The sequence below is a fragment of the Natator depressus genome, chromosome 4 (genome assembly GCF_965152275.1).
Source record: "Natator depressus isolate rNatDep1 chromosome 4, rNatDep2.hap1, whole genome shotgun sequence".
Classification (NCBI taxonomy): Eukaryota; Metazoa; Chordata; order Testudines; family Cheloniidae; genus Natator; species Natator depressus.
The window spans coordinates 84,553,460-84,567,117 of record NC_134237.1 but is presented as its reverse complement, the minus strand read 5'-3'; the positions used below and the strand labels follow the sequence as shown (position 1 = coordinate 84,567,117).

At 45.9% G+C, this 13,658-nt stretch overlaps 1 protein-coding gene across 2 annotated transcripts in view; it reads left to right on the top strand.

The window, feature by feature from the left end:
* The first annotated feature begins 7,368 nt into the window (after positions 1–7,368).
* Positions 7,369–13,658, top strand: part of ZDHHC2 (zDHHC palmitoyltransferase 2) — a 105,546-nt gene continuing 99,256 nt past the window's right edge. For both annotated transcript variants that reach the window (XM_074951340.1, XM_074951339.1), the window contains exon 1: positions 7,369–7,519. In XM_074951340.1, coding sequence (XP_074807441.1) covers positions 7,369–7,519 — 151 coding nt within the window. The remainder of the gene's footprint in view (positions 7,520–13,658) is intronic.

The window sequence follows — 13,658 nt, the reverse complement described above, 5'->3', positions numbered from 1 at the left end:
CCAGGCAGAGCAGCAAGGACTTCAGCTCTGCAATCTTCATGGCAACCTGTGGTAGCAGGGCAGTGAGAGCAGGAAAAGGGGGGAGGAATCCCCCCCCATTCCAGTCCACAGAGGGAGAAGCAGGCATTTAATAACAAGAAGGGGAGGCAGAGCAAATTTCAGGCATAGCTCTGAGTCATAACAGATCAGCAAGGATGGGGGCAAGATGCTGGACCCAGGACTGGGATTGGTAAATCCCAGGGTGGTCTATCTGCTTATCAAGTGGATTCCTCTCAGCTGAGAGGTGATGTGGATCCTGGGGAAGCAAACACACCGATGGTGAATTGGCTGCATTTGCAGGTGGGACAACCAACCGAGAATTGATTCAAGTGGTCTGGGCAGTTGCTTCCAAAATTGTTTCCACAGCACTGCAAGGTTTGCAAGATGCAGTGGGTTGCCCAGAGCTGGGACAGTCATTTGAACAGATTGCAGGATAGCTGAGCAGCACTGCTGGAAGGGGTGAGTTTGATCAGCACCAGATAGAGGTTGCAAGGGCAGGATGTGAAGGTGGGCTCCTTCTACCTAATGTGGCAATGGTTGTCTGTTTGGGGCCTTGAGGGATTCAGGGTCCTGGCACACTTTTCCCTTTGATGGACTTAAATGGTGGAGGAGAGGGTGGACTTTAGTGGGGTAACAAATAGGATATGGGGAGGATCAGGTGTCCTAGGAACTATATCGGAGATATCTGGGGTACACACACCTTCTGTGAGTGCTAATGGTATTACACAGTTGTTACAAGCTACCCTTCAGTCACTGCAGCAGCTGGGAGCACCCATGGGTGGAGGGTCGGGAAGCAAAGTAATGGAAGCCCAGCATGGGTTTGAGTTTGTGAGACTGGTGATAGTCAGGTGGGGCAGACCCCTCGCCAGGGACTGGGAGTCCTTAATGGAGGGGACATTTCTGGGGATCTTTCAACTCATTCATTGCCAAGGTCTGCAATTTGTGGAATAAAATTGCTGCCCAGAGTTAGCTGGAGGACAACAGAGCACTGAGGGTGCCCCAACAGACAGTCTCAAGTATGGTTCTGCTGGGGTGGCTGACCCAATGGGATTCACCTTCTCAGTCCTACTAGGAATAAAATTTTGTGAGATGAATATGTGAACAAATTATTGTTGCACAAGGAGGTGCTGACACACAATAAGCCACAGAAGAATAAGCAGGACAATGAAATGCCCAAGCGGCCAACGTTGATGAGAATATGCGAAAATTGGGAAGCTGCCTTCCTTATCCATGTGGGAGTTATTGCAGAGGCTTACGCAGACAGAAGCCCAGCATTGTTTAAATATATGGATACAATCAGGTGGGAATATATGTTATGGGGCATGGCTTGGTAGGACATCCCACATCGTACACTGAGGTTGGAGTGGATGATGCCATGGGGGCGCAGAGTCCACATGGACAGAGGCCTGAGGTGCGTAATGACATTTGCGGGGCATTCAATAAAAGTGCTCGTTTATATAGCATCTGCGAATTTAGGCATGCTTGTGACGTGCTTTGGGGCCCATACAGCCTGTTCTTGCCAGATCAGTAGGGGAAGGTCTCGTTGAGGGAACAGGATGGGTAGTAGCCAAGTGCTGCCTACAGGCCCATGGGGGCAGAAGCAGAGTATGGGGGCAAAACACAGGCAGGGGTGGGAGACAAGCTGGAAATGGTGGGTTGGACAAGAGCAAGATGCCCAGTTAAGCTGGAGGTGTTAAGGGTGCTCGTTTGGTATACCTGGCCTAACAGGATAGATAGGGCATATTTGTGGGCTGGGTTTTCGGTGGGGGGGATTCTTTTTATGGAGAAAATAATTCATGTGATATGTAAAAATTTGAAGTCCTTAGTGGGATTGGGACATATTGTAAAGAAAAAGATTGCACAAGAATTAAATGAGAATAGGGTAGCAGGGCCATTCAGTTAGTTACTTATGCAGAACTTGCAGGTTTCTCCCCTAGGCTTGGTCCCTAAGAATGCTCCAGGTGAATATCGCTTAACTGCCACCCCCATAGCGCCGCGGGGCTAAGGCAGGCTCCCTGTCTGCCTTGGCCCCACACCACTCCCAGAAGCGGCCCGCACCACGTCCCTGCGGCCCCTGGGGAAGTGGGGGGGGGGCAGAGGGCTCCGCGCGCTGCCTTCACCTGCAGGCACCGCCCCCCCCACAGCTGCCATTGGCCGGGAATGGGGAACCTTGGCCAATGGGAGCTTCGGGAGAGATACCCACAGGTGAGGACAGCGCACGGAGCCCTCTGCCCTCTCCTCCCCCAGGGGCCGCAGGAATATGGTGCTGGCCACTTCTGGGAGGTGGCACAGGGCCAGGGCAGGCAGGGAGCCTGCCTTAGCCCTGCTGCATGCCACTGCCACCCCGGAGCCGCTCAAGGTAAGCGGCACCCGGCTGGAGCCCGCACCCCGAAACCCTTCTGCACCCTGCACCTCAACCCCCTGCCCTGACCCCCTGCTGCACCGCTCCTGCACCCGCACCCCTCCTGCACCCCAACCCCTTGCCCTGAGCCCCTTCCTGCACACCGCACCCCCTCCCACACCCCACACTCCCTCCCGCACCCCAGCCCTCTGCCCCAGCCCTACATTCATGGTCCTGCATGCAATTTCCCCACCCAGATGTGACTCTCAGGCCAAAAAGTTTGCCCACCCCGCCTTAGCATATGATGGTTGTCAGTGTAGTGCAGAGGTTGGTGTCACCGTGAACATTGCGGAGCTATGAGAGAAGTTTTAATCATTTTGTCCAATTTCAGGATATGGAAGGCCTGTCACCGATATGGCCCACTATAGAGGAACATGTGCTGCAGTAAATGGTGTCGTTAGCAACCTGACAGTTGGCATCCTCAACTCCTGTCAGCCCTTATGTTTGTCAGCAGGCTAAATGGTTTACCCAGATCCTTGCAGCGGTTGTTTAGTTAGAAGGTTTCTAGCAAGATAGTCATGCACTGCAGGCCCTAGGGAAGATACACATCAGCCCATGACTGTTAATATGCTTAGGGAACTGGTGCGGATCCTGAAGCACATAATGTCGCTGTGGACAGGAGATGGCCTTGTTCAGGGCAGCATTTCACACACACACTTTTTTTTTCCTTTTATCACCGTGATTTCTGCTGTGAATAAACAACTATTACTAATGAGAAGGAAAAGTTGGTAATTTTAGATTTTCCCCACCTCCGTTGCTAAAAAGGGAAATTAATGTCCAAGATTTTCAAAAATGATTGCCAAAAATTAAGCTCCTAAATCCTTATTCAAAAACCTCAATGACTGGCATACCTTTCAAAAGTGCCAAATACCCAGCTCCCACTGAGTTCTAAACATGTAGAAAGACATTTGACCAGATCCTCATCTGCTGTGACCTAGAATGTCTCCATTAAAGCTAATGGATCTATGTTGATGTACAGCAGCTAAAGAGTTGATTCGCTGTCTCTGTGCTGAAGGACTTACTAATGAGATGAAATAAATGACTAAAGGACTGATCCAAGTTTCATTTATTTAGGCAGGAGTGGCAGTATCACATTAGGCTATATTTACATAGAGTACGGAATTTCTTTTCCATGTTCTCAATCATTATTTCGTTTTAATCTGGTTAACGATAAAGGTCAACTCAGCCCTCAGGTAAGTGGTACAATACCATTAATGCCAGTGGAGTTACACTAGGGCTAAATTTCACCCTAACAGGATGACAGCATCTAGTCCTCTATGAAGGCAACTGAAAAAGCCATATGCATAGCATGTATGTGATGTACACTGAAATATTCTCTGTACCACTTCATCTTTTTTTCCTCCTGTCATTGACAACCTACCATGCAGACATGTAAGTATTATATAACAAAAAGATTTGTAAGGATTCATTAACAGTTCAAAAACTAATGTATGCCTTTATGTTTACAACATTTCCTTGGCATGTATTACGATTGATGAGCCATGCTTATTTCCAGCATACACCTAAGGTAGCCTGCAGTGCTGTAAAATGGCTGACGGGGACATTCTGATGCCATCAGAAATGTTCTGCTGCAGCACATAAACCAGCATGCAGGTGCTGTTTGAACACTCACAGAATTTTAAGTAAATAAAAAGCAATACAATACTTTTTCCTTTTTCTATAATCCTTGAAAAAGCATGTGAAGGGCCGATACAATCAGATATTGGAATATTAAAATATTAGTCTGACAATGCAGTGTTTATAAACATAATAATAGCATTTATATAGCTTTTTAAATCCTCAAAGTACTATACAAACATTAACTCGCCATGTTATGCCTGGAGTTTCCAGCTCCCAGCTCCTCCTCATATAGCAAAACAGGAAATGGAATAACAGAACAGATCAGATCAGCGATCCATCTAATGCAAGTACCCTGTGTCTGACAGTGGACAGTGCCAGATACTTCGGAGGAAGGTGCAAGAAGCCAAATAATGGAATGACTTGCCTTTGTTTCTTCCTAATTCATGTCAGTAAATGGTTGGCACGTCCCTGAAGCAGGAAGCATTTTATCCCTTATACTTTTAAAACCTATTTTATGTAACTGTGGATGTTCTCATTAGACATATGTCTAATCATTTTCATTATTATTTTACTAAGCTTTTGTCTTCAGTGATATCTTGTAGCAATGATTTTTGCAGGTTTATTGTGTATTGTGTAAAAAAAAAAAGTAATTTGTTGTCTTTTAGTTAATTGAATGTCTCTTTTTTTTTCTTGTATTATGGAAAATGATTAATAGGAGTGTCAAATTTACCTTATCAGTGTCATTCATTGTTTTTAATACCTCAGTCATGTCTCATCTTGTCTCCTCTCCTAATATTTTCAGTCTCCCCTTATATCAAAGTCTTTCAGTGACTAACAGTGTTCATAGTAGCAGCCGTGTTAGTCTGTATCTGCAAAAAGAAAAGGAGGACTTCTGGCACCTTAGAGACTAACACATTTATTTGAGCATAAGCTTTCATGAGCTACATGAGTGCTCATAGTGCAACTCTGTACTCTTTCTGTTTCTGTAGTACCTTTTTTTAGATGGGATTATTAGCAGTGGGGATCCCTTGCTTCTGCTTAGAAATCTTGCCCTCCCAGAGTCCAAACAGCATAGAGATCCATTTTCTTCTGGTTAGGGATTTTTATTCCCTTCTCCCAGAGTTCAAACTGATGGGATGAGTCCACACGCACAGATTCTCTTCGTGGGTGTGGTGGGGGAGTAATTAAAGTCTTTGTTCTTTGATGTTTCACAGTGGCTCATTTGGTTTCAGTGGGCCTTCTTGGTGGGCAGGACTTACCATCTTCTGTAGGAAGCCAGCATTTTACATAAATTAGTGCTCCTTTCCTGTTTGATTTACAAATGTACAGAGGTTTATAATGCAACTACTCAATATAACCTTACAAGGTGGGGTACAGATGTTATAAATGAGATTACTACACACAGCATCCTACAAGCATTTCATAAATTCTTAACACTAAACACATTCTTATAAACTTAACATCTATTTTAACAATGCTAATACACAGGTAAACCAGACTGGTTTCCAGTTATGTATTGGTCAGAGTTCAGTTGAGGCGTAGGGGCCTTGGCATGAGCTGGCACCGGGTCTGCCAGCCTCATAACATCCTTCTGTAATTCCTCAGTCTCCCTAGTTTTGACTAACCTAAACACTTTTGTCTGATATGTAAATTTGCCACCTCATGGTTAAAATCCCCTTATCCAAATCATTAATAAATACACTAAACAATACCAGCCCTAGTACAGAACCTTGTGGTACCCCCTGCTATACTTTTGTGATGTTGAAAACTCTTACTCTATTTTTATCTCAGGGCCAATTTCTAATCTATGACAATCTATACCTCTCACACTGTGACTTCAGTTTCATTAATAGCCCATTGTGTGAGATCCTGTCCAAAGCTGTTTGAAAATCCAAACACACTTAAATCAACCAGCTCTTTCATAACTACTATATTGTTGACACACTCAAAGATTCTAGTAGATTGGAGAAATGCTCCCTGCTGATCCTGGCAGTTCTAATTTTGGAACTCTAATTCAGCAACTAATTTGTGCATACATTCCTAATTATAATCTAGATTTACTATGCCATTTCAAAAGTGTTTCTGTGTGAGGAACACTCATTAAACCATGTTTGGGGAAAAGTGAATCAGCCTACTGTATCTGCTCATCTCTTTCCAACTAACCCATTGTGATGTCAAAAGTAGAATTGACTGCCATGTTCACTAAAGTTTAAGCTACCATTTATTGTGACATCACTGGCTGCCTACAACAGTTACTGTATCTGTTATTTTACAGTAATACTTAGCATTTAGATAGCACTTTTGTCCATACTTCCAATGCGTTTTACAAAGGTGTTTAAGTATCATTATCCTTATTTTACAGCTAGGGGAATTGAGGGACGCATGTCTTGACTACTGACAATGTGCTCAGCACTATACAGAACACAGAAAAAGATAAGGTCCATGGTTCATAGGTCTGTATAGGCTAAGAGCATGAAAACATTTTTACAGGTGTAAAACTTTAGGCTTTTTGAGTTCAATGGAACTACTCATCTGCCTAAAGTTAAGCAGGTGCATAAGGGTTGGCAGGATCAGAGTCTACGGAGCAAGCCCAGTGCTTCCATGAAAGTCAAGAAAAGAGAACTGATCAAATAGGATCAAGCCGGGCTCACTGGTTTGCAGGATCACACGGGGTACCAGGCCCAGCTCGCCTGAATCAGCAGTGTTGCTCCGATTTGACGCTGACGCTAACTGCGTTGGTTCAGTGGCGTTACACCGCACTACAACTGAAGGCAGCGGGCGGCGCATCCTAATCGCCTTGCCCGCTGCCAGGGGGCACGTGGCTCTTTCCTGTCAGTATGCAAGGCAGGTGCTCGGTCCTCCTATCGTTTGAAGCGAAAATCAAGCTTCCGGGTTTCCCTCCCTCCGCCTGAGCGAGCCCCTAATGAGGGGCCGAGGCGGGGGGAGCTGATCGCCGCCTCCCCTCTGGCCAGGCCGGTACAGGGACCCCCCTCGGCCTGGGGCTGTTATAGGGGCAGGTGGGAGCAAACTGCCCTGTCCCCGCCCCATTTCCTCGGGGGTCGAACCCCTCGCTGTGCCCTAGGGGCTCCCAGCCCGGCCAGCCCCAGCCTCATTCCGCGGGGCGGCTCCGCGCGGTCCCTCCCCACGCCCCGGGGGCAGGCGGGGGCCCGTGACTGGCTGTGGAAGCGGCGGGGGCGGAGCAGCCCCGGCGCGGCGCCGCCCGCTGGAGGAGCCTGTCGGGAGGGACGGCGGCACAGGCGCCGCGCCCTCCCCGCGCTGGCAGGAGGCTGCGGCGGCTCGGCTGGGCTGGGCTGCTGCGCTGCTCGGGTCCGGGGCGAGTGGCTGGCATGCGGTGCGGGAAGATGGCGGCGCCGGCGGCGGGGACCCGGGGCGGCGCGAGGCGGCGCTGCCAGCGGCTGCTCTACTGGGTGCCGGTGCTGTTCATCTCCAGCATCCTCTGCTGGTCCTACTACGCCTATGTCACCCAGCTCTGCCTGCGTGAGTGGGGCCCGCGGCCTGCCAGGGACCCCCCGTGCCCCGCAGCGCCGACCCGCAGGAGGGGAAGGGGACAGAACCCGCGGCGGGTGGCCCGGGAGTTTGGGGGTCTGTCTGCAGGGCAGTGGCTGATCCCGGCCGGCCACGCTGCCCCGCGTGGGGCGGTGTGACCGTGTAAACACGAGCCTAGCCCTGCGCTAGGAGGCTGCCGGGCCCGGCGGGCGGTGCTGGCGGCTTATGGCCTTTGCCTTTCCTCTGCCGAGCTGAGCAGGATCCGCTCCCCACAAGCCCCAGGCGCGCCCCGAGAGGCAGAGCCCGCCTCTGGACCCTGTGTCCCGGGCGATGGTGGCGGAGGCGCTCGGGCAGTGGCCCCGTGGCTGAGCGCCCAGTTCCTGGGTCTCTTCCCGGTCCACTTCTCCTGGTGGGTGTTTCTTTGTCATGAGACGTGCTTTGCCAGGCTTGTGCGCATCGCAGTGTAGCTGAACCTAGGAGACCAGTGAGACAGCAAAGGATTTTAGGGTGGCAGGGCTGGTGTGGAGAAGAGATGCATGCTTCGAGATTCAGCTCTAATCAAATAGTGTAGCTCCTCCTAAAGTAGCCTTTCCCTTGTCATAAGCAGTGACTCCTGAACTAGTTGTTACTGTGACTCTGTAAGTATTGATGGTGGCGAAAACGCTGTGCATGCTGGCTTAGATGTTGTAGTGAGTTAATGATACTATCTGCAAGTCTTATTGAGCCAACAAAGCGCTTTAGAATTTCTGTTCATATTCAAATACACCTTGAAACCGTTTTGCGGAACACCTATAGGTGGCATGATATTTTTCTCTGTCATATAGTACTTTGCCTAGAGTTTGGCCCGAAATCCCAGACCTAACATTTGAAAATGCTTTGGGAATTTTCGATCTGACATGGCAGTTCAGGCCCATTTTTAGTATTGTCTAGATCCCATTCCGCTTTTAAAACAATGCACTTAAATTACACAGGTATGCTAAGTATTCCCATCTATTTTATGTGTTACATTATAACTGTTGGGGTACGTTCCCTTAATGGTATGTGAACAGTAGCTCTCTTCATAACTCTGTTTTCATTAAGGTTTTGTGTTCACTAGCACTTTTGTTGGCAAAACTTTTGTCGGTCAGGCACGTGAAAAAACACCACCCCTCCCCACCATCACCAACATAAGTTTCACTGACAGCAGCACCGGTGTGGACAGCACTATGCTGGTGGGAGAGCATCTCCCGGTGACATAGCTAATGCCAGTGGTGGATTTAGAGTTAGTGGGACCCTGTGCACAGCTTCATTTTTGGGGGGTCCCCCTTGGGACCCAGCCAAGAAAAAGAACATTCTCTTTGGTCTCTTCCCCCGTTTTTCATTCTTTTTTTCTTCATCCTCCTCCTATATAAATAATGGGAAATAAATGAAAATGAAGTGAGATTCCTTGAATGGGGCAGGGGGTTGGGGTGCAGGAGGAGCTGTGGGGATCAGGCTCTGGGAGGAAGTTTGGTTGCGGGCTCTGGGCTGGGGCAGGGTATTAGGGTGCAGGAGGGGGTCAAGGGGCTGGCGCTTACCTTGGGTGGCACAGTTCCCAAAGCGACCGGCACACACCCCTCTGGCAGCAGCTCGTAGGCGGGGGGGATCTCTGCACGCCGTTGCCCGCATACGCTGCCCTCGCAGCTCCCATTTTCGCAGTTCCCCTTGGAGCTACGGAGTTGGTGCTCAGGGTGGGGGCAGCTCACGGAGACACCCCCCTCTGGGAGTGGTGTGGCATGGAGCGAGGGAGGCAGAGTGGGCAGGGAGCTGCCTTAGCCCTGCTGTGCTGCTGCTGGCACATCTCTGTGCCCCTCTTGGGGTAAGGGGGGGCAATGGGTCTCCATTCGCTGCCCAGACCAGGGGCAGTGGGCGGAGCCAACTCCCCCACCCTGCCCCGCCATCAGGGATGCACAGAGACGTGCCAGCGGCCGGCTGCTTCTGGGAGCGGCATGGGGCCACCAGCCACGGCATGCAGGCAGCCTGCCTGTCTGAGCCCTGCTGCACTGCCGGCCGGGACTCAGGGGCAGGTTGTCAGATGAGATTTGTCCTGCATTTTGGGGGCTGCTCTGTCGTTGGGGGGGCCCCCTGCCACCGCATGGTGTGTTTCATGGTAAATTTGCTCTTGGCTACTGCCACTTGTTGGGAGTGGTTTAATTATGCCAGCAGGAGAGCTCCCTCCTTTCTTAGTTTTCAAAGACTGGGGTTTTCTTTTCGTTTTCAAGCTGTTCTCATTTGCATTGTTTCTTCTTTGTTTTTTCCTGGTCTGGACAATGACTAGGTGCTAGAAGCAGTCTCATCTGGGGAAGTAACCTCTCTCTGCCTGATTGCTTAACTGCCATGTGAGATGATGCTGAAATTGTACCACAGTTACAATTACAATTTTCTACATATACATTCGTAACTGTAATTTTTATACATATCTCAAATGACTTACGTTCAGTGCATTGCAAGCTTTCATAAAATATCTTACTCAATACACTTTTACAGTGAATAGCGTTGTATGCCATCAAGTTGGTTTAACTGCATATTTTGGGGGGGTTCGAATCAAACCTGTTCTCTTCCGGTGTCTGGACCCTGATTGTCATAGGTGGTCATTCTGGTTACAGGTGCTAGTAAGAACCCTACTGATACTGCTAAAAGTTATGTTCATTAATATAAACATTAATTTTCTCTTTCTCTGTTATAGACCATTTCAGTCATAGACTTCGTGTTACATAGCTTGTATTATCTAACAAAGGAGCTTATAAAAAAGATAGACTGCACCCTAGCTAATAAACTAGACTGTCCTCTTATTAGACTTAGGTGCATATCTGGCCTAGTCATTAAGTAAAATAATATTTTGAAGTCAAATTTGTTGGTGCTTAATATGTTGTAGGATTGTACCAAAGGCTCTGTATAAGAGTTAATCATTTTATCATGTATAAAGCAAAACTGAAGAATTAAGGTAAAAACATAACAGCATGATGATAAATCTCTTTAGCTGTGCCTTTAGTAAGTATTTTGACATGCAACTAAGGGATAACATTCTTAGTGGAGTAGTTTTACAAGGCAGTGAACTGCTTCTTTGTTGATTTAACACTAAAGACCAGGAGTGTGATAACTACAAGATCCATTAATTAGTTGGAAAGGCTTCAATTCCGTGACCACTATTTATTGCAGAATATGATAAAAATAATTACATCTTAACTTTTTTTTAATGACTCTTGAAGACTTGGTAGTTCTAACATGAAGCTGCTTTCTCTAACATGAAGCTGCTTTCTCTGACTTTTTCTGGGTGTCATGTTGAAGGCCATGGCTAAAGATAAATATTCATTTGAGGAAGTGGCTGTTGTAGAAAAGGAGTGATGCAACTGGGAACATGTATAGTACATAACCCTTGGGCTTACTGTAATTTTTCAAGTACAAACTTCTTACTGAAAATTGTTAGGTGACTCACATCTAGATCAATGTATGTGCTTCTTTTAATCCTTATCTTCACAAAGTTGTTTTATGGCAGCTTGCAATGCCACCTCCTCCATTAACCTGCAAGTTTTCTAGTACATGAGGGTCTATTTGTGGATTATTAAACACCTTCCTCTCTAGTAATTAGAAGATGTTAAGAAGGCTGGTTACAAAAATTCCATCAAAACAGTTTTTCAGTGGAAAATTGGGTTTACAGCCAAAAAAAATTTCCCAAAAAGTGTTTGCTTTCTGTGGAGAATTTCTGGGTTTGGGGTGTTTTGGGTTTTCAGTGAAAAATTGAACGTTTTGGTTTTTGAGATGAACATTTACACTTCAGTTTGGAAATATTGAAACATTTCTTTTCAACACTTTGGATTGAAAGAAAATGTTTCATTTTGAATTAGTATGACTTTAAACCACGTCCTTCTGAGCTGCTGCAGTGCCTCTTCTCTATGTTCTCTTCTCTGAGGTGGGCTTTCCAGCAAGACTCCATCTCTCACAATATACCTCAACCATGTGTCTGCCATGATGTGCTGTGAGGGTCCATCATGGGAGATGTAGTCTGGCCAGCAAGCCTGGCTGTAGGAGAAAATGTGGGCTTGGTGTACTTGAACTGCATCTCCTAGGACAGGGGTTCTCAAAGGGGGGGTCAGGACCCCTCAGGGGGTCACAAGGTTATTACATGGGGGCCACGAGCTGTCAACCTCCACCCCAAACCCTGCTTTGCCTCCAGCATTTATAATGGTGTTAAATATATAAAAAAGTGTTTTTAATATATAAGGGGGGGGGGTCACACTCAGAGGCTTGCTGTGTGAAAAGGGTCACCAGTAAAAAAAAAAGTTTGAGAACCACTGTCGTAGGAGGAAGTGCAGGTGGATGCAGTTCAGTGTCAAACTATTTCATACCTAGTCAGTATGTGCATATGTGGATTTATTTTACAGGAGTTGGAATAGGGGCTATATGTACACATACTTAAATTGTAAAAAGTTATCAACTAAACACAACAGTACAAAACTCTAAATCTGTACAGTCCCTGAGGCCTGAGTATGTTACTTAGTGACTTACTGAAATATAATTTGTTTGCACTAATCTTGTGTTTTGGGGGCTTCACAAGATACTAAATAGCACCCAGTTCTAAACAGAAATCCTGGTGACTTGCTATTTTTAAATATTAATCATTTGTGATACCAATTTTCTCACATCTAAGAGTAAATCCAAAAATACATTACTAAAGGGGCAGCATGTTCTCCTGGACTGGTTGAGATCTGGTGCCAGGATCTCCCAGGGTTTAATCTACCTCTGCCACTGACTTGCTATGTGACCTTTGGCAAATCACTTAAGTTCTGATTTGCAGAGGTTGTTGCAACTCCTATTGAATTCAGTAGTAGTTGTGAGTACTCAGTACTTTTTAAAAATAAGGCTATTAAATTCCTTGTGTGAAATTTTAAGTTTCAGCATGGCCTCTGATTTTGCACTTAGTTGTTTCCAGGCAAAATTGTAGGTACAAATGAAATAATTTATATTAGATGTGTGGGCATAGTGACATAGACATCTAAATTCAGTCACTTATGCCCACAATGGTTTACACCTGTAAAAGCATAAGAATTAAATTAGGAAGTTTTTAAATATTTGCCTCTTTCTTCATTGTTGTTCTCTGTCAGCTTATCAGGTTCAATGTCATATTATGAGAGTTGATTATGACTTTTAAAAAACTGGGGAAAAGAATATAAGCTAGGTACAATTAGTAGATATACGTTTTGAACATTGAAAAACAGTGACCTTGCAACTTAATAAGTGAAATAGTAGATTTAAGTGGAATCCTCTCCCCACCTCACCCTTGTACAAGGAAAATCAGAGCTGGCAATAATACTACTATACTAAGTTTAGTAAGGTCTTTTGTAGGTGCGTGACGAAAACAAATTTCCTTCATGTTTCTCCTTACTTCAACTCTAAATCTTCCGGTCTAGCTAGGAATAGATTTATAGTTAAAATGAAAGTAACATTGACCAACGTTCAAGGCCAGGCTCCCAAGACAAAAACAAATCAGCTCTTGTTTGTCCACTTTAACAAGTTTCTAAATATTGCTGAATTTAATTCTAAGGTTTACCATATTGCTCAGGGAAAGACAGAGAATCACCATTTATTTTAATAAATGCATGGTTTCTTATTTGAGAATACTATAGCAGATACGCACAAATGGTATAAATGTTACTTTGGTTAGAGAGATGTAAAGAGGAAGCATTATACAGCAGCTATCTATAAATAGTTATATTTTTTTAAAAGGAGAATTTTTCAGAATTGTTTTTTCTATCTATTTTGGGGAGAGGGAAATTGAGGGTGTTTCTGCTGTAAGGATTCATACACCAGAACACAGAAAAAGGCATTAGAACTTTAACTGGACTTCCACATTTGGGTGGAGGAAGATCCAGTTTGACCTGAAATCTGATAGTTTGTGTTAATGATACTACCGTATTTTGGAAGCACTGTATTTTTCCTCCTTCTAAAAGTTTGAACACTTACACATTTGTAGAACTCTTATAACTAAGACTGGGTAAAATTAATCCTTGTGTAGTGGGCCAGTGAAATGCATATGCATCTTTAAAATCCCACTTAACTTCTCCAAATAGGACTTCATTGGGGAATGTGCCTTGTGCTGGCCCTCAGAACAGAG